The following is a 24011-nucleotide window of genomic DNA, read 5'->3' as shown; positions in this document are numbered from 1 at the left end:
TCTTTCACAGGGCTCTTAGATTTACGCTCACTGAGCACCTTCTTTCCTGAGGCAGTGTTTTTGCCAGTATTTATTTTCCTAGTCAGTCTCGCCTTACCTTTCTTGTTATACATGATGTCTTTGGTCCTGACCCATTCTCTGAGTCTGTAAAATAGAATTGCTGTATAATTTAATTACATGAAATCCTTTAGAATCTTAATATATCTTACACCAGGTGTAATATTTTATTATATCCAAATTGAACAACCCTATGTGAATTTGACAGTGATTTCTCCTAGGGATCCTAATGTATAAGGAATAGGACTTTGTATTTTCTGTTTTTTGATATACCACATACCAGATACTGATTATGATGGACATTTAACCCTTTTTTTCTCATTATGAAAGAAAGTTAGGAATTACATCTTTCAGTAGTGCCAGTGTAACCTGAAAGATGCCTTTGAAAGAGTAGTTTTTGTATAGCTATCTGAAAGGAATTTCTTTCCAAGATATTTTCCCAGTGCTGACAACAAACACGCAGACGTACCCTACAAGGTCAACGTACAGCACCGCACAGTGGAGGCATCTGCCGCAGCCGTGAATGTTTGTATCTTTGGTTGTACTTTACGAGATCTTGACAGGGCCAGTAACCGTGTGTTCTCTCCTTCACCTTCTCAAGGTCACCTTGGATCTTCAGAACAGCACGGAAAAATTTGGAGGGTTTCTCCGCTCAGCCTTGGACGTTCTCTCTCAGATTCTAGAGCTGGCCACACTGCAGGACATTGGGAAGGTTTGTGTCTTGTTTTGACGTGCGTCCTCTGGGCTGAGTTGGTCTAGGATGGAGTCCGGTTCTCCAGGGTGCCTCGGGGAGACTCCTCCCTGCGCCACGGACTTGCATCACAGGACCCGAGTCTGACTCTGCCTTAGCCATGAAGTTTGGGGGGAAGGTTCTATTTGTATTCTATTTTTGTCTGTTATCACATATTAGCTTAGACCCAGTTTAGTTTAGAAAATTAGTGGGTTTAAAAATGTGCTTATAGAGTCCTTTATTTCTTAATTTGACCTTTTCAAGTGGAAAGGGGCAAAACAGACAGATGGGGGGGGCGGGAGGTGTGACTTGCTCTTTTGTGCCTGAGGAAGTAACAGAGCTGGGGTTAACAGTTACATTCTTTAGTTTTGTGTCCAGGAATTTCCCCTGCCGCACCCCTAGTTGATAGCAAAAATGTTCAAAACTATAGGAAAGTTAGAATGCTGTGGTAAACACTCTATTATGTACGCACAACCCAGCTTCTGCAGTTGTTTGCGTTTGGCTAGGTTTCCTTTCTATGTATATAGCCATCTCTCCATTTACCAGTACATCTTACTTTATAATGCATTTTAAAAGAAGTGACAGATGCCTCCCCCCACCAAATGTGTGTCTTCACGTGAAATACAGTATGTCTAATGCCCTTCATTTGTTCTTATGTCTTTGAATCTTTTTATCTGGACATGCACACAAGGGTACCTAGTTTTAATCGTTACATATGTTCGTGCTTCTTCTCTGTTATTCCTCATGTTTTTCCCATATATCTATTTAGTGTGCGCAGTTGTCATTTTTAATGGCTATTAGTGTCCTGCTGTGTTGATACTCCAGTGTTCCCTCAGAGTAAAACTTGTTGAGACTTCAGTAATGTCACCTGCTCGGTGAGACTTTCCTGGCCATCCTTTCAAAACTTGCTTCTCTCTGTACTCTCTTTTCCTTTTCATTTTTCTCTTTGACCCATAGCATCATCTAACAGTCAACCTTTAAATAAATAAATAAAGACTTTAGAGAAATGTCCAAATACATGGAGTCAGTTTGGGAATGAGAAATGAGGATTATAATCTGGGATGCATGGCATGTCTGGCTGCCAGTGCCTCTGGTGAAGGAAGGGTAAAGGGAAGCTCTTATTATCAGAAAGGGAGAGAATCATATAAGCTCCCTGGAAGCAGAGTTCTTTGGCTCCAGAGGCTGAAAGCCAGAGTTGTCGTCATTCACTGGTGGAATTGTAGGTGCCGGGCAGGTGTTGAGTTGAGAGTATTTTAACTGAATTGCTGCAGTCCTCCAGAATGGCTAGTGATAAATCTGGTCATAGAAACATGTATTCACGTGGAACACGCAAGCCATGCACAGCAGATGTGTAAAGGATGTATGGGAAGGATTTCTTCTAGGGTTGTTGGAAAGTCTTTGGAAACAGCTCTAACCTGGGGCACATAAGCATGAACCCCATCTCCCTTTGTGCCTTCCTAGTTCAGTTTTGTCTGGGTCTGACAAAGTGATTTTATCCCTGTATCTGCAACTTTCACAAAACATACTATTTATTTTACTTCCTTGTCTTTTCAGTGCCTATAGCAGTGCCTGGAAGATTGTGGAATTTAGTGAACATTTGTTGAATGAATAGATGTTCTTGTTAAAAATGAGTTTTAGTGTCTCATTTATCTTACATCCACACTGTGGTGGAGCCATATTAGCCCATTTGACACCATAACTCGAAGCTGAAAGATGTGACATTCTCGGGGCCAGATAAGTCAGTGGCAGAGCCTGAGTTAAGTCTCAAAGATTTTCTTTTTTCTTTTTCTTTTTTGGTGGCTAACTTCGGTTTTATTTTTATTTATTTATTTATTTTTATTATACTTTAAGTTCTGGGTTACATGTGCAGAACGTGCAGTTTTGTTATATAGGTATACATGTGCCATGATGGTTTGCTGCACCCATCAACCTGTCACCTACATTAGGTATTTCTCCCTAGGGATAATGTTGTCCCTTCCCTAGTCCCCTCACCCCCGACGGGCCCCGGTATGTGATGTTCCCCTCCCTGTGTCCATGTGCTCTCATTGTTCAGCTCCCACTTGTGAGTGACAACATGCACTGTTTGGTTTTCTGATCTTGTGATAGTTTGCTGTGAGTGATGGTTTCCGGCTTCATCCGTGTCCCTGCAAAGGACATGAACTCATCCTTTTTTATGGCTGTATAGTATTCCATGGTGTATATGTGCCACATTTTCTTAATCCAGTCTATCATTGATGGACATTTGGGTTGGTTCCAAGTCTTTGCTGTTGTGACTAGTGCCACAATAAACATACGTGTGCATTTGTCTTTATCGTAGAATGATTTATAATCCTTTGGGCATATGCCCAGTAATGGGATTGCTGGGTCAAATGGTATTTCTAGTTTCTAGATCTTTGAGGAATTGCCACACTATCTTCCACAATGGTTGAACTAATTTACACTCCCACCAACAGTATAAAAATGTTCCTATTTTTCCACAACCAGCATCTGTTGTTTCATTAATTTTAATGATCGCCATTCTAGNATATTAGCCCATTGTCAGATGGATAGATTGCAAAAATTTTCTCCCATTCTGTGAGTTGCCTGTTCACTCTGATGATAGTTTCTTTTGCTGTGCAGAAGCTCTTTAGTTTAATTAGATCCCATTTGTCAATTTTGGCTTTTGTTGCCATTGCTTTTGGTGTTTTAGACATTAAGTCTTTGCCCATGCCTATGTCCTGAATGGTATTGCCCAGGTTTTCTTCTAGGATTTTTATGGTCCTAGGTCTTATGTTTAAGTCTTTGATCCATCTTGAGTTGATTTTTGTATAAGGTGTAAGGAAGGGGTCCAGTTTCAGTTTTCAGCATGTGGCTAGCCAGTTTTCCCAACACTGTTTATTAAATAGGGAATCTTTTCCCCATTGCTTATGTGTGTCAGGTTTGTCAAAGATCAGATGCTGGTAGATGTGTGGTGTTATTTCTGAGGCCTCTGTTCTGTTCCATTGGTCTCTATATCTGTTTTGGTAACATACTGTTTTGGTTACTGTAGCCTTGTAGTATAGTTTGAAGTCAGGTAGCGTGATGCCTCCGGCTTTGTTCTTCTTGCCCAGGATTGTCTTGGCTATGCAGGTTCTTTTTTGGTTCCATATGAAGTTTAAAGTAGTTTTTTTCCAATTCTGTGAAGAAAGTCAGTGGTAGCTTGATGGGGATAGCATTGAATCTATAAATTACTTTGGGTAGTAAGGCCATTTTCACAATATTGATTCTTCCTATCCATGAACATGGAATGTTTTTCCATTTGTTTGTGTCCTCTCTTATTTCCTTGAGCAGTGGTTTGTAGTTCTCCTTGAAGAGGTCCTTCATATCTCTTATAAGTTGTATTCCCAGGTATTTTATTTTCTTAGTAAAGCAGTTGTGAATGGGAGTTCACTCATGATTTGGCACAATCTTGGCCCACTGCAACCTTTGCCTCCTGGATTCAAGCGATTCTCCTGCCTCAGCCTCCAGAGCAGCTGGGATTACAGGCACCCGCCACCACGCCTGGCTAATTTTTTGTATTTTTAGTGGAAACGGGGTTTCACCACATTGGCCGGGCTAGTCTCGAACTCCTGACCTCGTGATCCACCTACCTCAGCCTCCCAGAGTGCTGGGATTACAGGCTTCAGCAACTGCGCCCAGCTGGATTTTCAGATCTCCCTCTCTTTGCCCTAAACCACTGTGCTTAATAAGTCTTTAGTGGCCAGCAGTCTCCATGTGTAACATATTGTAGCAAAGTGGAAAATATTACATGTTTTAAATTTGAATGTGAGATATACTAAAATAAAAATCATCTAAATGAGATTCTTTAAATAATAAGATTTTCTTTTTTGTATGTGGGTTTTTTTTAACATTATTATTATGACTGTCATATATAGAAATGTCTGTTTTTCAACGACAGTCAGTGAATGTATCAAATGCTGCCTTATCCAAATAATTAAAGTAAATGATTAACAAGTCACAATTTAGTGAAGATTGATGTTAGTTGATCTTTATATTCCTGAATTAGCCACATGGTTGTGTGTGTGTGTATATATGTTTAAAGGTACATATAGATAATAAGCTCATCTCTGAAAATTTTTACATTTGGCATAAGAATAACTGGATAATTAAGCATCTTATTCTCTGGCCTGTGTCTTTACAGTTAAAGGTAGATTTACTCACCTCTCCTTTTTTGTTTTTCTAAGTTCATCTTTTTTGCTGTTTCATGACGGAGGCCCATTTTACCTTTCTCGTATATCCTTTTGTTTGTACTTTGGAAGCCTCACCTGCTTAATTGTTGAGTTTTTATCTGTGGTCTTTTAGAGAAGGATGTGTAGGGTAGAAGCTTTCACAGGTTCTTCTTTGCACTTGGCCCTTGACTGTTTTGAGGAATCTCCCTCACTCACTCACAGCATAGCAAGGTTTGAGATCTCTTCTGCCACACAGCAGTTCTGAGGCAGCTGGAAAGATATGCAGATGCTCGGATTGTCAGGCCAGCCTTGAGATATACAAACTACTGAGCCTTATCTGTGACCTTGCTTAGGTGAAGGCATCAGAGCCCCTGCACCGACATGTGTAGGCCTCTGGATGTGTGCGGAGCTGGGTGTTGGGGTCTGAGCACAAGTGTAGCTGGAGAGGTGAGCTTGATGTGGTGTTGGGTATGAGCAAGTTTTCTTCAGACTTCTGTGAGTTTACCTCGTTCCAGGATTTAAAGGCACAGAGACCTTAGAATTAAAATAGAATCATTTTCTTTTTCTAAATAGCAACACTAGGAATAAAAAATAATAATTCCACATTCTTTACAGGTAATGTTTTGTTTTTCTTGTCTTCTAATCCTTATTTATTCCATACTTATTTTATATGTATTTGAAATGTATTATGTGTTGGAGTTTTCTTTTTGCATTGTATTATACACGGTTTTTCATGTAACTCCTTAGTGTTCCATTTTATATGTTTTGTCTGGTTTATTTTAAGACTTTATCAGCAAATCGGGAAACTGTCTCTACAAAACAAAACAAAACAAAACAAAATAGTTGGCCGCAGTGGCATGCGTCTGTGGTCCCAGCTACTCGGGGCTGAGGTGGGAGGATTGCCTGAGCCCGGGAGGTTGAGGCTGCAGACAACCATGGTCGTGTCACTGCACTCCAGCGTGGGTGACAGACTTTATACTGTCTGTTTGGGGTGATTTGGTAATGATATGCCCTGATATAGTTTTTTATAACTTGTGTTTCTTGTGTCTGGGTTTATTGAGCTTGGGTCTGTGGCTTCATAGTATTTTTAAAGTTTGGAAAATTTTAGGGCATTATTTCTCCAAAGATTTTTTTCTGCCCTGTTCCCCTCCTTTGTTTCCTCTCTTAAATGGGCTGTGATTTCCTGAGTGATTGCTTAGTGTTGTCCCATAGCTTATTGATGCTCTTTTCAGTGTTTTATGTGTTTTCTGTTTTGTATAGTTTCTATTATTGTGTTTGCAAGTTCTCTAATCTTTTCTTCTACGGTGTCTACTGTGTTGTTTATCTGTTAATCTGTTGTTAATCCTGTCCAGCGTTTTTTTTTTTTTTTTTTTTTTTTTTTTTTAAACAGTCTCACTCTGTTGCCCATGCTGGAGTTGAGTGGTGCGATCTCGGCTCACTGCAACCTCCACCTCCCAGGCTCAAGTGATTGTTCTGCCTCAGCCTCCCAAGTAGCTGGGACTACAGGCACGTGCCACCACACCTAGCTAATTTTTGTATTTTTATTAGAGATGGGGTTTCACCATGTTGGCCAGACTGGCCTTGAACTCCTGATCTCAGATGATTCGTCCACCTCAGCCTCCCAAAGTGCTGGGATTATAGGCATGAGCTACCTTGTCTGGCCCCTGTTCAGTGTATATCACTAATTGTGTTTTTATCTCTATAAGTTTGATTTAGGTCTTTTAAAAATTTCTCCCTGTGTCTCTACTTAGCTTTGTGAACACAGTTGTAATAACTGTTTTAATGTCTTTCTCTGCTAGTTCTAAGATCTTCTAATAACTTCCCAGTTCTCGGTGTTTTTGGTTGGTCGATTGATACTCCTTGTTGTGGATTGTGCTTTCCTGCCTCTTTGCATGGCTGCCAATTTTTGGTTGGATGCCCAATCTTGTGAATTTTACTTTGCTGGATGCTAGACATTTTTGTGTTTCCATATATCTTCTTGAGTTTTGCTCTGAGGTTAGTTGAGTTACATGTAGATGGTTTACTCTTTTGGGTCTTGCTTTATATTGAGTACTCTACCTAATGAACCAGAAAGTTCGGGTTTTCCAATCTGCCTGCTGAGAACAGTGACTGTTTCTAGCCCTGTGCGAGTGCCGAGTGCCGCTCCCTCTGATCCTTTCCGATGCTTCCCTCTGTGGCCTCAGGGAGTTTTCTCACATACACAGTTCTGCTGAATACTCGAGGGGGACTTTCCCCAGATCTCCAAGGCTCTCCCTATCTTGCTCTCTCTTCTCTGGTGCTCTGTCCTATAAGCTGTGGCTGTCTTGGTCTCCTTATATTCTCAGCACCTCTTCAGTTCAGAGGGTTGCCTGTGCCTCCTCCTTATGCCACAGCCTAGGAATTCTCTCAAAGCAATGAGGTGGGGCAGCTGTGGGGCTCACTTTGTCTCTCATCTCCCAGGGATCACTGTCCTTCATGGCTGATGTCCAGTGTCTTGAGGACTCTGGGTTTTGTCTGTTTTGTTTTTTGGTTGGCTTTGTTTATTTCAGACAGAAGGGTAAACCCAGTCCCTCACTCTCATTGTGCTCAGTACTGGAAGTCTCGCTCTGTTATATTGGATATTAGTATTTGTAGCAGAGCCCTGGTTCCCTGGTACTTGGGGAGCTCTTGAAAGGCCAGAAACAGCATGCTTTCTCACCTTTTCCAGGGCTTCCGTTTCTGGTGCACACAAAGCATTCCATACATATTTGTTAAAGTTCTTTGTTAGCCAAATAGTGATTCACAGGCTCTATTTGTAATTTTTTCAGTAAGCATGTATTAGATATCTGCTGGGAGCTAGTAAAAACAAAAAGTGACATGTGACAAATTCAATTCTGACCAGAACAACCTTAAACATTTAGAATATAATTTGAGTAAATCAGAATTTTAAAAATGTGTGGCCCTTGAATATTTGAAACCAACAAGAATCTATTGCTTATTAGTAGAGGATATTTTGTCAAACAAGTGGAGAGAGAGGCATTTTCAGTCTAACTGATATTGGCTTTTAGCAGCTGATGGAAACTGGTTCATGATTAGCCAGGCAGTGGTGAAACAGGCTGTGCATTCTGAATGCCTAGATTGGTGGCACTCTTTGAGTTAGCATCTTCTTCTTTCTTCTTTTTTTTGAGATGGACTTTCACTCCTGTTGCCTAGGTAACAACTCCAGGGCAATGGTGCCATCTCGGCTCACTGCAACCTCTGCCTCCCTGGTTCAAGCGATTCTCCTGCCTCAGCCTCCCAAGTAGCTGGGATTACAGGTGTGCACCACCACGCCTGACTAATTTTGTATTTTTAGTAGAGATGGGGTTTCACTATATTGGTCAGGCTGGTCTTGAACTTCTGACTTCAAGTGATCCACCTGCCTCGACCTCCCAAAATGCTGGGATTACAGGCGTGAACCACCACTCCCAGCCCCTTCTTGATTCTTGTAAAGGACATTGGGTGCTGTATATCTTGTTATAGATGTTGATAAAAATGCTTGTGAGAATAGTAACGTTAAGGTAGTTGTTTGGTCATTTTTGCATATCACTATAAGATAATTCTAGGACTGATTTGTGGTAAATCACACATTGCTGTATCATAGTTGTGTTCACTGAACATGTTCAGGGGCTCTACAGATGCAGGGCTCTTAGCTGCTTTGCACACTTCTGAATTCCTGCCCTGAGAACAGGACTGGATACCTAGTAGACAATAGGTATTTGATAACAGTTTAATGAATTAATGAGTGAATGAACAGATACGTAGATATATGAAAGAATGGTTGTAATGTATATAACTTGGATTTCAAGACTTACTGACTCTGTTCAAATAAGAAATGGAAAACTTTCCTCTGATCTTCCTCCACTATTTATACTATTTAAATGGAAGTTATCTTGTACCTTTGATTTCTGTCTAGGATTCGTACAATAATGGGTCATCTCTGAGTCACTTACCGTCTCACTGTTCTTTCCACAGTGTGTTGAGGAGATCCTAGGATACCTGAAATCCTGCTTTAGTCGAGAACCAATGATGGCAACTGTTTGTGTTCAACAAGTAAGAGCTTCATTCTTTTCCTATTCTGTTAAGACTTTCAGGTATGACGACAAAATGCTGCTGCTCCTTAAGAAGCAGGTGCTGGTGGCGTAATCAGCTGGGAGGATTGTGGGGTCCAGCATAGCACTTTTTGGCTCATTCCATGATTGAGCCAAGAGGCCGACCTTCCCATCATTCCCTAGGAGGACGAGGTCTGTCACTGTGGAGAGCACAGGACATCAGAAGCTCCCCTGCAACCTCACTGGTTAACTTCCAGTCCCTCAGGGTTTTTGTTTAGCATGCTCAACCTCATTTAGAATCGCAAGGAAACCCAAAACTCTTATTTAAGCACTTCATACAATATCTCGCCGAGGTAATAATAGTGATTCACAGGAAGAATTTCACATTGTGAATCTTTGCTAACGTATCCAATTATTTACAGATGGATTTGATATTTGTGTGGGAGATTCTTAAAGTGTTGTTCATGCCACGTTGTTTGTGCTTCAATTTTTTCACCTTAGTTGTTGAAGACTCTCTTTGGGACAAACTTGGCCTCCCAGTTTGACGGCTTATCTTCCAACCCCAGCAAGTCACAAGGCCGAGCACAGCGCCTTGGCTCCTCCAGTGTGAGGCCAGGCTTGTACCACTACTGCTTCATGGCCCCGTACACCCACTTCACCCAGGCCCTCGCTGACGCCAGCCTGAGGAACATGGTGCAGGCGGAGCAGGAGCACGACACCTCGGGGTAACAGTTGTGGCAAGAATGCTGTCGGTGGTGGAAGCACAAAAGAGCAAGCAGGAAATACTTTGTAAAAGAATAAAAATGAAAAATGTTAGCCAACATCTTCTAATAGTCTGCTGTATTCAAAGAACTCTAGGAAATATGGTTGATGCAAAGATGATTTAAGGCATAGCCCGGCCTTTCAAGAAGTGTGTGGCCAGTGAGTGAGATGGGCTTGGGACTTACACATGTCAGAGGTGGGGGTAGAGGAGGAGGAACACTGAGTGGGCTGAGAAGCAGCCAGCTTTCATTGCCAAAGTGTGTCAGCAAACCAGAATGCAGTTCATAATGTCCCCATCCGTTCAAAGCACAGGCCCTGTAGAGTGGTGTGGCATGTGTTGGTGGCACTTTTCAGGCCTGTAACAAGGATGAAAGAACAGCTTCATTGCAGCACAGTAGTGCTGGTATTCAGAGGTGTGAAGGTCATAGAAGCGTCTTGGATATATTACCTTGTGTTTTATCAACTTGATAACTAGAAATCTCTTTTTACTTAAATTTATGTTTGTGTCTTTAATGCCTGGAATACACGACTTCTTAAATTGCCATAAGTATCAACAGGTATTTGAGTTACTAATCTGTATAGTAGCAATAATAGAATTCCTTGTTTTTCCTTTTATAAATGTAACGATTAAATAGCTACAATTGAAACACTAGAGTCAGGAGGCAAGGAAAATACCCATGTTCCAGGCTGTATGTTAGTGATGTACTTACTGTATATTCCAGTTTCAGGAGTAAGTCTGTTTCAATGCTTTCTGTAACCATTTGGGGTATTAATAAGCATGTGAGTGTATGCATGTTTGGGTTAATTTCATATATGTTTCTTAGAAAGGATATCATTGATGTAAATATTTTCAAGGCTTGACCTCCAAAAAAACATGTGATTTCTTCTAAATTACTGATCTTTTAAATGACCTTCACCTTTCTCTCAAGTCTCACTTAAGACTGGGCTGAGTAGTCAGTTTCCTGTAGCAGTGAAAAGCTCAGACTTGAGTAGCCTTCTACAGGTGATGAGACTTGATGGCTGTCAGGCAGCTGTAAACTCTAAAAAGAGTGTCATTATCTCGAGAGGGTGATGCTGCCACACTGAGTGGTCTTTCAAGTTGTTTCTCAGTCTGACATGTTCTGATCATGTGAATGTGAAATTGGTTTGAACAGGAGTATATCTGAGTGCAGAGGAGATTATTTAAATATATTCTCATTGTCTGCTTCCCTTCTATTCCCATTTGGCAGATGGTTTGATGTCCTCCAGAAAGTGTCTACCCAGTTGAAGACAAACCTCACAAGTGTCACAAAGAGCCGCGCAGATAAGGTAAATGGTGCCGTTTGTGGCATGTGAACTCAGGCGTGTCAGTGCTAGAGATGAAACTGGAGCTGAGACTTTCCAGGTATTTTGCTGGAAGCTTTTGGTTGAAGGCTCACTTATGGATTCTTTCTTTTTTTTTTTTTTATAGAATGCTATTCATAATCACATTCGTTTGTTTGAACCTCTTGTTATAAAAGCTTTAAAACAGTACACGACAACAACATCTGTGCAGTTACAGAAGCAGGTTTTAGATTTGCTGGCGCAGCTGGTTCAGTTACGGGTTAATTACTGTCTTCTGGATTCAGATCAGGTTTGTGGCTTTTAATCTTTCATCCATCATACCTGTTCCTAATTTAGTACAAATTAACCTAAAAGACACTGAAATCTACCTTAAAGAAATGTGAACTGTGTTTCCCCACCCCCCATCAATTGCTGCTGCTTATGTTTTTCACGCACTTAGCTAGTACAAGGCCCGGGGCATAGCCAGCCTCAGCAAGTCAGCATCCTTGCCCCAGCTCCCTGGACTCAAGGCTAACCTGGGGTTGGCTGTTAGGGATTTCCAAAGGTTTGTCCCATCTACTCGCCTCTCCTCCAAAATAAGTTTGAATTTAAATTGTGAGATATAATTAAGATTTATTGTTTGGGGAATATTTTTGCAAAATCTAGAGAGTTAGTTTAAATGGATTATCAATTATTAGTATAATTGATCATCTGCAGTTTCAGGCTATCTAACAAGTTAACTTACCTCTTTAAAAAGGAATGGAATTTAGCTGGACAGTAACTGAGACCCACACTCCTGGAGTCCACGTGGGGGCTGTGTGGCTCTGCACAAGCATTTGCACTCTTCCCCTCTTGGCTGCATTGCCTTCCTCCTGCAGTTGCTGTGGGCACCAGATTCTGGCTAGTCATGTCCCTTCATGATGCACAGTTTCCTCAAGATTCGTGCCAGTTAAATCACTGCCTTTTCGTCGTCAAAATTTAACTGTCATTTTTGAGCCATGATCTTGGGCTACTTCCTTATGTGGGGTAGGAATATTTCTGAGATAGAAATATTACACTTCTCTGTTTCCTTCTAGACATAAATCTGTTAATCCTGTCTGTACTGTTACTCATCTGAAAGGGTCTGTTTCCCTAGGAGAACTGAGGGCACGCGGTCAACACTGATTTCCCACCATGGGTATTGGGGTGGGGTCTGCTTTTTTTTTGTTTTGTCTTTTTGTTGTTGAGACGGAGTCTTGCTCTGTCACGCAGGCTGGAGTGCAGTGGTGCCATCTTGGCTCACTGCAACCTCCACCTCCCGGGTTCACGCCATTCTTCTGCCTCAGCCTCCCAAGTGGCTGGGACTACAGGCACCCACCACTTTACTTGGCTTATTTTTTGTAGAGAACGGGTTTCACCATGTTAGCCAGGATGGTCTCTATCTCTTGACCTCATGATCCACCTGCCTCGGGCTCCCAAAGTGCTAGGATTACAGGCGTGAGCCACCGTGCCGGGCCTGGGGTCTGCTTTTAATGAAAGAGGCGTCAAGGGGTGGGCTTTTGCCTTGGCCTGATGCTTTGAACCTTCGTTCACAAAACCTATCTGAAGAAAATCCGTCTCAATGGGCCATTGCTCTCCTCAGGAAACATGCATTGGGAACTTCTTTTCGTTTCCTTTGACACTAGGAGGCTGCCTGGGGAGAAGCGCTGGTCTATGGCTATGGGCAAGCAGGGGCTGAGAGGAACAGGCTCTCAGTGGGGTGGGGTACCCCAAGGGAAGCCAGAACCCTGATTTGTTCCATTCTAGTGAGAACAAAGACTGCAGTCTACCTTTTCTTCAGAATTTCCCAGTTCTAACTGGGCATGGTGGCACACCTCTGTAGTCCCAGTTACTGAGGAGGCTGAGGCGGGAGGATCACTTGAGTCCAGGAGTTTGAGTCCAGCCTGCACAACATGGCAAGTCCTGTCTCTAAAATAATAGTAATAATCATAATTTCTAGTTCTGGCCGGGCACAGTGGCTCATGCCTGTAATCCCAGCACTTTGAGAGGCCGAGGCAGGTAAATCATTTGAGCTCAGGAGTTTGAGAACAGCCTGGCCAACATGATGAAACCCCATCTTTACTAAAAGTACAAAAATATTAGCTGGGTGTGGTGGCAGGTGCCTGTAATCCCAGTTACTTGGGAGGCTGAGGCAGGAGAATCACTTGAACCTGGGAGACAGAGGTTGCAGTCAGCTGAGATTGCCACTGTCCTCCAGCCTGGGCGAGACAGAGCGAGACTGTGTCTCAAAATAATAATAACAACCTGTGGTTCTGACTCATCATGGGTAGGAACTGATTTTCTCATGTGGTAGTTACAGACTATGGTCTCCTTGGGCCTGTCTTTAGTAGGGAAAAAAGGCAACTCCCCACTCTAACATAAAATAGGTGGACTTGAGTGTTTTATCAAATTCTTTCTTTAGTTGTTCTACTGGAGCTTTTTCTTCAATGTAGAATACTCTTTGTTGCTTTATTATATTTGTCTGCAATCTCCATGTGATACTTCCATGTTGAGGGAGGACAGCCTCGAGGCTCCCCCGTGCTGCCCGCGGCCCTGCAGGCATGTGGAATTCATCTTTGGCCTGTGCTTTCTTCTGGGTCCCGGTGCCCCTGCCTGTGAGGCTCATGTCCAGCTTCCCCTTTGTGGTGGCGTGAGGTCATTCCTGCTGTGAGCGCTCTGGTTTCATGTTTGTTCCGATTGCCTTTCATCAACCGATCGCCTTTCTCCCAGTTCTTAAGATTTAATACAGTGACAGTTTTATGAACAAGAACAGAACTAGAACAGACAAGCCATTGAACTCTGTGCTGATAATGATTTACCGAGCACCTGCTGTATGTTTGCATTCCGCGCAGAGGCTCTGAGAAAGCTGGGCCATGTGCTCCATGCTTTATCAGTGGAAGCTCCTCATCAGGTTGGGAAGGCTGACAGCTGCGTGGCATACCAGTGTGACAAAGCTGGCTCCCGTGCAGCCCCTGCGTGTTGCCTCTCAGATGGTGGGAGGAAGAAGGTCGACTCCTTTGGGGATCTTATTACCAAACCAGTTTCAGGGAATCTGCTACCCTGTCTGCCATTGATGGGAACAGATGAGTCCCCAAGGTGTACTTTTGGGTATTGTCTGATGTCTCTTGGAATTTATTATTTGTTTTTCCAATGAGGTTTCACCTCAGTGTATAGTAAAGTTGTTGAGGGGATTCCTGGATGTGTTCTACAGTTATCTAGGCTGATTTCAGAATAGAGTTGTGCTTATAGTCAAAAATTTGTCAGCTGTCAAGAAATTTATTTAAAATTTATGCAGATAAGCAGGAGGAAAAGAAACCTGGTTTTTACATTTTAATCCTATTATTGATGTAAAATTTTACTTTCCTTCTCGTAGGTGTTTATTGGCTTTGTATTGAAACAGTTCGAATACATTGAGGTGGGCCAGTTCAGGTAATAGCATTTTGTTATTTTAGATTTTTTTCTCCTTCTTGTGTACTTACATGTAATTTAGGTTATTAAGATGAATGTTTAAACTACTGTTAGGCATTTTTGCTGTTTTCTTTAAATGGAAATCTGATTAACATGCTGTGCATTTTGCTTCTCTTAAAATTAATGTATATCTCAAGACTTGTTTGGAAGTAGTTATATATCTGAAAATTCCATATGTTGTCAGTTTTCATTGCACATTTCAAAGCATTTAATTATGTTGACAGATGGCGAAATGAAATCTCATGGTGGAGCACTAGTTTTAAATCGTCTTAGAGAAATCACTTTTTATATAAGGTTGTCTTTAGTAATTATTATGCACTTGTATTCTCTGCAGCTTTTTCTTGCTAGATGTTGAGGTTTTAATACTTCTTGCTAGTCCATTACAGGTTTATAATTATTGAAAGTTAAAATTCTTTAGTACCTGAAATACTTAATAAATACTGTAGTTAGGAAAACTTAGTGCAGAAGGAAAGTGTTCCCAGATTCCCTGGGGTCTGGAAATATAGTGTTTGTTCTAGTCACGTGACACCTCCACTGTGTTTTGGGGCAAGTTACTTTTTCTCTTTTGAGTTTCAGTTTCTACAAGAGCAAAGGGGCAGAGGAGAGCTAGGAAGATTGTAGCTGCTGTGCCTTTGTGCCGTCAGGTGCCTTCTACCTGCTCCCTCCGAACCTCTACACCTGTCCCAGCTCTGCACAAGGGCACAGATGGGATGCACTGTAGCAGGGATGGGGTTAGAGTAGATCACTGACACCTGTTAGCTTAATGTGCCCTCATGAATTATTTTATGTTGCTTATATTGATATGTATCTTGATTTTAAAAGAAAGGTCTAAATGGATGTTTTTGTTTCTAGGGAATCAGAGGCAATCATTCCAAATATCTTTTTCTTCTTGGTATTACTGTCTTATGAACGCTATCATTCAAAACAGATCATTGGAATTCCTAAAATCATTCAGCTCTGTGATGGCATCATGGCCAGTGGAAGGAAGGCTGTGACACACGGTAATGGGACACATCTTTCACTGTCGTCTTCGGTGTCACGATGTGCTTGGCAGTGTTCGTTTTCATACACCCACTTTCAACTTTGTCAGTGGCAGCTGTGTGCTTCTCAGGCTCTGCATATGTGCCTGTGTGTCTGTGTATGTGAATGTACTGGTTAGAGACGTTTCAAAACAGAAGAGAGCATGTTCTTTACTCTCAGCAATTTGTAATCTTCTCAGGGAAAAAAAATTCAAGAAACAGTAAGATAGCCTAAGGTACAGACAGATTCTGAATATAAAGTTCCTGTTCATTCACACGAAACACTAAAAGTTCTTCACCTGATCTTAGGCAAAAGGCCGAGAAGCGATGAAACACTAAAAATTCTTCAGTCGAATTTGTCGTGAATTAAATTTTGATCTCTCATCCAGGTGGTATTGGAGATGCAGTTTGACTTGGGTTCAGGGCTTTCTGTCCTGCCTGATGATTTTGCTGGAGCTTAACTAAAGACAGGACTCCAGGAGACGGCCAGCTGTGCAAGCCCCAGCCTGTGGAAGGAGCTAGCCTGGTTTTATGAATGAGCTGTCAGTCTTTCTTTGGGCTTTTTGAACTGGTCTTCTAGCATTGCCCTATTGACCCTCCCTGACTCCTTTGCTGGAATCCGTAGGCCTTTGAACTTTGACAGGGACACATCCTAAGACCCTTGCAAACCCCTAGATGTGAGAATGGCACTACTACATAGAGTCTTTTCCACTCAGCGTGTGTGCAGAAGAGCGTCAACCATGCTGTGTGGCGAGGCAGGGCCTTGGCTGACCTCTCAGTCAAGGCCTTCGCTTTACGTAGCTACGCCAGTTAGTCTTTGCCATGGCTTCACAAAGGCTTCAGATTCACACTGCCAAAGTATAGATTATTAAAGGCATAGGTGTTTGGTTTCCCGGACTTGGAGGGTCTTTGGACGGAAAATCAGTAGGCAGCCAAACCCAGTACTTTGCACTGGGAAGCTTGGTCATCTGTGAGAGGGTCAGAGAGGATACCCATGCGTGCGTGCCACCAAAGGGTCAGTGAGTCTCAGGGCTCTGTGTGCATGTCTCAGGGCTGGAGAGAGTGTGTCACTGAGAGGTCAGAGTGTTTGTGCGTGTGTGTCAAAGAGGGTTGCAGTGTGCCCTTCACTGAGGGGTCAGAGGGTGCCTCGCGTGTGTGTGTATGTGTGTGCATGTCACTGGGGGTCAGTGAGTGTTCTTGTGTGTGCATGTCACTGAGGGGTCAGAGTGTGCCTCTGTGTGTGTGCTCGTCTGTGTGCGTGTCACTGAGGGGTCAGTGTTCCTGTGTGCGCATGACATTGAGGGTCAGAGTGTACCTGTGTGCCAGTGAAAGGCATTTCTTATTTTTTTTTTTGTATGTGGTCATAGTAGACCAATTAATTTATTTTGACTCCTGTTTTAGACCAAATAAGACCTGGGGGAAAGTCCCTTATCTATCTAATGAGAGAGTGAGTTTACTTAAAAAAGCATAATAATCCAATGGCTTTGACTAAATGTATTATGTGGAAGTTTTTATTGTCTTTTCAGAGAATCAAATAGATTATTCTCAAGACCAGGAATGTTGCTGTTTTGGTTATTTGGAAAGTTTTATCATTTTCAAATTGACTTTTGAATTTGAGTCACCTTTTTTCAGAAGTGGTGTTAAATTACAGGAGCCCTAGGTTTTTTTTCTTTTTTTAGAAGCCATCACAAAATGATCAGTGTTCAGAGGAAAAGCTTTGATCTTCCACAATGGTATAATGATTGATAACCTTAATTCATCTCTTACCATAAACCAAGTATGTGTAAGGGTTTTCTTTATTTCTTGATATCATTTTGTAGATGTTGAGAGCAGTTTTCCAAATGTAATTTCAATGAAATGCTTGATGAGGGTACCCTTTTGTCCCCACAGCCATACCGGCTCTGCAGCCCATAGTCCATGACCTCTTTGTATTAAGAGGAACAAACAAAGCTGATGCAGGAAAAGAGCTTGAAACCCAAAAAGAAGTGGTGGTATCAATGTTACTGAGACTCATCCAGTACCATCAGGTAAGAGGAATGTGTGTTGGAACTGTCGTGGATACTTTATTGACCCGTACAGATGGAAGGAAGTGCCATGTGGTAGCACTCACTGTTAACCGTGTTACTTTGAACCAGGTTTGAGCTTTCTGAGGCCTGGGGAGATGCTGGGGCAGCGGCGGGTGCAGGGGAGGTGGGGACGGGGGACAGGCGCGGTGGCAGGAGGTGTCATTGGTGTTTATCTTTCCTTTTTTTTTTTGAGATGGAGTCTCACTCCGTCGCCCAGGCTGGAGTGCGGTGGCATGATGTTGGCTCACTATAAGCTCCACCTCCCAGGTTTAAGCGATTCTCCTGCCTCCACCTCCCGAGTAGCTGGGATTACAGGCACACACCACCATGCCCAACTAATTTTTTTTTTTTGTATTTTTAGTAGAGATGGGGTTTCACCATGATGGCCAAGCTGGTTTCGAACTCCTGACCTCAAGTGATCTGCCTGCCTTGGCCTCCCAAAGTGCTAGGATTACAGGCGTGAGCCACCGCGCCCGGCCTGGTGTTTATCTTTAAAGTGGGTACAGCCACAGGGGTTCACCTGACCCCTGGTCTGAGAGTCACGAGATCGTTCAAGATAGTGAGGCCTTCTTTTCCAAAACGAGGACCAAAACTCATTTGATAGTGTTGGTCAAAATGGTAGAAACCTAAAATGATAGAAATCTCAACTCTGAAATCAAAACTTTATTTGCATATTTATTTACCACTGTTTTGACATAGGGCTAAGGTCTTTTTCTTTGAGCTAGTTTCTGGTTTTGTTTTCTTAAGGTGGCATAAGAATTCAAAGACATTTTGAGGAAAACCGAGTGCAGAAATCTCTCTTTTTTAATGACTTCTCTTTTCTTTCAGCTTGTACTGTTGTGTAGCCCTCGCTTATTTTGTCAATTCTTTTTGGCTGTTTGTCTTTGAATCTCTATGAAGCCATAGCTTTTCTCATAAGAAGCAGCACTTTCTTTGTTCATTCATATTTTAATTAACCCCGGTAGTATTTAATTAAATACTTAATGCCTAATTAAATCACATAATTGCAGTGCAAAAGTACATGTATCATAAGGAGGTCTGAAAATGAGCAACTGGCAAGCAGGTGGTGGCAGGCAGAGCTGGCTGGGTGGGTGGGTGTCCTGGGGAGGAGCTCATCAGCTCCATGTTCAGTGAGCTCTGGATATCTCTGTGTAGAAATGATCACTAATAAACTTGTGCTCAACCGTGTATACTTCCGGAAAGTAGATGCTGTTCAGTAGACTGCCTCTGCAGAGAACACAGAACTGAAGTGAATGTCCACAAAGGCGGTGAGCCGCCTGCAGAATAGTTTAGTCAAGGCTGTGTTTGAATTTTGCCAAAGATTAATAGACATTTGATTTTCATGTTGTGCCTTTTCTCTGATTGTGAAATATTATAAATTCTATCCAAATAACAATGATGGCAAGTCCTCCTGAGCAAAGTGTGCAGCTTGCATGTGTCCTAGAGGAACTTGTGTTTCGTTCTGATTCCCCTGCATTTCTCATGTCATAGAGTGGGGATTGCATCAGTGTCCCCCTGTCCTCGCTGGGATCACATCTGTTTGGATCCTAGAGTCTTCCAGCTGAGCTGGGACAAGTGTGACAGATGGACACATGGGGGTGGAAAGGCGCCTCTTGGCAGCAGACTTTCTAATTGTGCACACTCTTATAGGTGTTGGAGATGTTCATTCTTGTCCTGCAGCAGTGCCACAAGGAGAATGAAGACAAGTGGAAGCGACTGTCTCGACAGATAGCTGACATCATCCTCCCAATGTTAGCCAAACAGCAGGTTTGTCCCCGCAGCCTTGGTTCGTTGTTGCATAGTGATGGTAGCTTAAGGCCCTTGTAAAAGGTGGGTGGCTGGAATCAGCTCTTCCTTCAGTCCTAATCTGTGCTTTGATAGCAGTTCTCCATGCTAGTCATGGGGCAACTGACTTCATTTCTTCTCATAATGCCATCTCAGGTTGGTGTTGCCCACCTACTTTACGGGGGGAGCTCATGACTCAGAGAGGTTATGGAGGTGATCAGGCAGCACACAGCTTTAGAGTGCCGGAGTGAGGGCGGGCCAAGTCTGACTCTAAAGCCCGAACCCTTACCTCCTATACTGCCTCCTGTATTCTGGTCAACGCAGTGTTTTATTTGGTGGTTACATTTTTGTTTTTGTTACCTTACTACTTGTAATTTAGCAGTTTTCCTTTCCTTTCCTTTCCCTTCCTTTTTCCTTTCCTTTCCTTTTTCCTTCTTCCTTTCCTTTCTGACAGGGTCTCACTCTGTCACTCAGGCTAGAGTGCAGTCATGTAATCTCACTGCAACTTCCGCCTCCCAGGTTCAAGCAATTCTCCCACCTCAGTCTCCTGAGTAGCAAGGACCACAGGTGTGCACCACTACGCCTGGCTAGTTTTTTGTATTTTTAGTAGAGGTGAGGTCTTGCTGTGTTGCCCAGGCTGGTTTTAGACTCCTGGGTGCAAGTGATCCACCAACCTTGGCCTCCCAAAGTGCTGGCATTACAGGTGTGAGCCACCTCGCCTGGCCTGTTCATCACTAATCAGAATTTCTATGATCAAATGACATGAAACATTGTTTCCACAAATGCAGTGGAAGGAAATGGCCTGGCAGTACCAATTTTGGAAGCAACATGCCCCCAGTCAGGCATAGGACACTGTGCCCCCAGTGTAGCAGCATCTCTGTATCTCACAGAGAAGGGTGGTGGGTCCTCCTCAAGGCAGCTGTGCCAGAAAATCTCATGAGCTGCCTGGCATGGCTTGAGGTTGCCTTTTAAATGGACTCAGCAAATACATGTTTGTTCATCTTGATTATACACAATAAACAACTACTCTGTGTAGTACAAGTAGTCCATGGTTTTTTGCATTTGATTTAAACCAGAGGCATGTGATATTGATGGTTACTGCCTTCATGACTGCACCCCCATCCTGATTTCATAATGGAATGTTATCCTGAGACCAGTTAGACAATGGAACAGGGATCTTGGCTTCTGGTGAGACTGACAGCAGGTTTAGTGTGGTCAGGGTCTCCCTGCCTACAGATGGTGTTAGAATGGTGTTCTGGAAGCTTTATTCCATTATCTTCTGTGCATAGTCTGAGTAGAGTGGAGATTGAAGGCCTGAATGCATAGTAAGTATCTGACTTAATTTCTGCCGCAATGGAAATTGTGTGATAAAACATTTATGAAATACGTAGCACAGCCCTGGCCAGGTAGCTCAGCACAGGTGCATGTTGCATTCAGAAGTAGTGCTAGATACTATCCCGTTACTGGCAGTACATACATCAGTGATCAAAGCAGATTCAAGAAAGACCCCCTGCCTTCTTGGAGTGAAGATTTTGTTGGGATGGGGGTGAGGGGACAGACAATAGAAAAACCAGTGAGTGAAGTTTCTACCATGGCGGCTGGTCAGGAACGCTATACAGAAGAATCCAGGAGGGAAGAGAGTTAGGTGGTTTCGGCGGTGGAGTGGCATTGTTCAGTTGGTGATGAGAAAAGTTGTGGTGATCTGGTGACATCTGAGTGAATTTGCAGAAAGGAAGGATACAAGCCTAGAAGATACCTGGGGGAGGAGCATTCCAAGCAAAGCAAACAGCTGCAAAGGCCCTGGGGGGAGCATGCTGTTAGGGTACAAACAATGGGGGTGGAGGAGTGGGGCAGCCATGGGGAGGGAAGGGAGCGAGGCCTGGTGGGGTGAGGCCAGCATGGAGGAGCCTTGAGAGGGTTTGCCCTGATGTGGTGTTTAGCAGGATCGTTCTTACTCCTGAGTTGAGAATAGTCTTGAGGGGGAGGTGAGGGCAGAGCAGGCCACCCGAATGAGGCCCAGCAGTGAAGTGGAATGGCCCAAGTGGGCGTCCCTTGGCAGCGTGAAAACAGAAACAGCAAGGTTTGCTGTTGACTTAGATGTGGAATGTGAGAGAGAGCAGGGCATTGGGGGTGATTTCAGGGTGAGGACAGGGTGGCTGTGGACGAGGTAGGGCGGACATTGGGGGCAGCAGGAGGTCAGAGATTGTCTGGATGTAGCAGTTGAGACCCCATAGGTGCCTAATGAGGCGAGGCCAGCATCAGGTGTATGAGCCCAGAGTTGTCGAGAGACTGTGGGGCAGGGGGTCAGCATCTGAGATGTCCACTCACAGTGGACGCAGCCTGGCTGGAGAGGAGGAGGAACTTGAATACTGAGCCTGCTGAGTCCCAGTTCCAAGGTCAGGGAGGTGAGGGGAGCCAGTGCTGGGGCAGGGGGGGTAGGCAGGTGTGGGGTTCTTAAAGCCAAGATTTTTTTTGAAGGCATTTTGTGCAGGAGGGTGACATCTGCTGTGAGCACCCTGGGAACTTGGCACAGGTTTGGCAGCACCGAGAGCACTGATGAGTGCTTTTGGAGGAGCAAAGGGAGCCAAACCCTAATGGGAGTGTGTTCCTGAAAGGACAGGAGAGAGACTTGGAAAAAGGTTTTACTTGAAGAAGGAACAGAGAAATAAGGTGGTAGCCAGAGGAGGAGAGGAGTCAGCAGGGGGTTAAGTTGGCAGAAATGAGGGCCTGTTGACACCCTGAGGACGGAAGCAAACAGGGAGGATCGGTTCCTGACACGGGAGAAACAAGTCTCCGTCGTGGTGTTCACAGACACGGGTTAGGATTGGCTGCACAGATGACAGAGCACTGTGGGTTCTCCCAGAGTTGCTGGGGGGAGGCAGAGTCGGTGGGCACAGGTGAGGGTCCAGGATGCAGGAATCCTGGAGCTCAGAAGGCCCATTGTTCCCTTCTTGTAAGATGTGGCCAGTGTTGTGAGCTTCACATCTGTGCCTTGAAAAACACCACATCTCTTTGCAGAATTGTTTGCTATGTGTATACACACGCAGTAGAAACAAATATTGGAAACAGTCAGTGCCCACCATCAATAAGGAATCGTTGAACACACTGTGGTATAAGCTTAGACTATTTTAGCTTGGGTTATTTTGCATGATTAAAAATGTTCTGGCCAGGTGCAGTGGCTCATGCCTGTAATCACAGCACTTTGAGAGGCCAAGACAGGCAGATTGCTTGAGCTCAGGAGTTTGAGACCAGCCTGGGCAACATGGTGAAACCCTGTATCTACTAGAAATACAAAAACTAGCTGGGTGTGGTGGTGTGCGCCTGTGAAGTCCCAGCTAACTCAGGAGGCTGAAGTAGGAGGACCACTTGAGCCCATGAGTGTGTCATTGCACTCCTGGGGGACAGAGTGAGACTCTGTTAGAAAGAGAGAGAGGAGAGAGAGGGAGAGAGGAGAGAGAGGGAGAGGGAGAAGGGAAGGAGGGAGGAAGGAAGGAAGGGAAGGAAGGAAGGAAGGAAGGAAGGAAGGAAGGGAATGAAAGAAATGGAAGGATGGAAGGGGAGGGAGGAAGGAAGTTCAGCCAGTTGCCTTGGGAGTTCTCCATTGCACTGTTAAGTGAGAAAAGCAAAGATGTTTATGGTTTTTCAAAAACAACTGAAACAAAACCTGTGTGTGTGAGTGGGCAAGGATATGGCTATAGGAACATGGGGGAGATTAAGAAAGGGATATACGCGACTTAACATTTGTTACAACTGTTGGGGGAGGAATGGAGTGTGGAAAAGAAAAAAAAGGAAAAGAGTGTGCATACCATCCCGTGTATGTGTTTACAAAGGGACGCTTGGAAGACTGGTCCCCAAAATGTTGGTAATGATTTATCAGGGTGCTGCAGTTCTAGTTGATTTTTTTTCACACTTTTGTATATTTGAGTCTTTTACAGAAAGCATTTATTATTTATGTAATAAAAATCTAAATGAAAATATTTCTGTTATGGGAAAAATATAGCCGATACAGTGTTATTCTAAAAATGTTTGCTTGGTTCACCACTGAACTTAAAATGCTTTTAAATGAGGGAACGTGATGATGAGATGATTATGACAATTTGCCCTGGAGTTACATAGCTGATGTATAGGAAGCTGACGTTTCTTTTGGCTTATGTAGAAATGTTTGTGGTGTCTAATTTCACAGATGCACATTGACTCTCATGAAGCCCTTGGAGTGTTAAATACATTATTTGAGATTTTGGCCCCTTCCTCCCTCCGTCCGGTGGACATGCTTTTACGGAGTATGTTCGTCACTCCAAACACAATGGTGAGTCTCTCGCCTGACTCAGCAGATGAATCTAGAGGGCCTGTTCAAGCACTGATTACTGGGACCACCCCCAGAATATCTGAGTCAGTCAGTTTGGGTGGAGCTTGAGAGTTTGCTTTTTTTTTTTTGCACGGGGCAGGGGATGGAGTCTCACTGTGTTGCCCAGGCTGGAGTGCAGTGGTGTGGTCTCGGCTCACTGCAAGCTCCACCTCCAGGGTTCACACCATTCTCCTGCCTCAGCCTCCCAAGTAGCTGGGAGTAC

General features: G+C 43.5%; 1 protein-coding gene across 2 annotated transcripts in view; it reads left to right on the top strand.

The window, feature by feature from the left end:
* HTT (huntingtin) overlaps window positions 1-24011 on the top strand; it is a 166191-nt gene that overhangs the window by 85213 nt on the left and 56967 nt on the right. For both annotated transcript variants that reach the window (XM_017863158.1, XM_017863159.1), the window contains 10 exons: window positions 659-769; window positions 8947-9024; window positions 9525-9748; window positions 11015-11093; window positions 11236-11397; window positions 14479-14534; window positions 15426-15574; window positions 17483-17619; window positions 19309-19425; window positions 23627-23749. In XM_017863158.1, the coding sequence (XP_017718647.1) occupies window positions 659-769; window positions 8947-9024; window positions 9525-9748; window positions 11015-11093; window positions 11236-11397; window positions 14479-14534; window positions 15426-15574; window positions 17483-17619; window positions 19309-19425; window positions 23627-23749 (1236 nt within the window). The remainder of the gene's footprint in view (window positions 1-658; window positions 770-8946; window positions 9025-9524; window positions 9749-11014; window positions 11094-11235; window positions 11398-14478; window positions 14535-15425; window positions 15575-17482; window positions 17620-19308; window positions 19426-23626; window positions 23750-24011) is intronic.

This window comes from Rhinopithecus bieti, unplaced genomic scaffold, assembly GCF_001698545.2.
Source record: "Rhinopithecus bieti isolate Rb0 unplaced genomic scaffold, ASM169854v2 scaffold_68244, whole genome shotgun sequence".
In the NCBI taxonomy this organism is placed as follows: domain Eukaryota; kingdom Metazoa; phylum Chordata; class Mammalia; order Primates; family Cercopithecidae; genus Rhinopithecus; species Rhinopithecus bieti.
The sequence above is the reverse complement of the archived record's forward strand: the minus strand, read 5'-3'. Positions and strand labels throughout refer to the sequence as shown.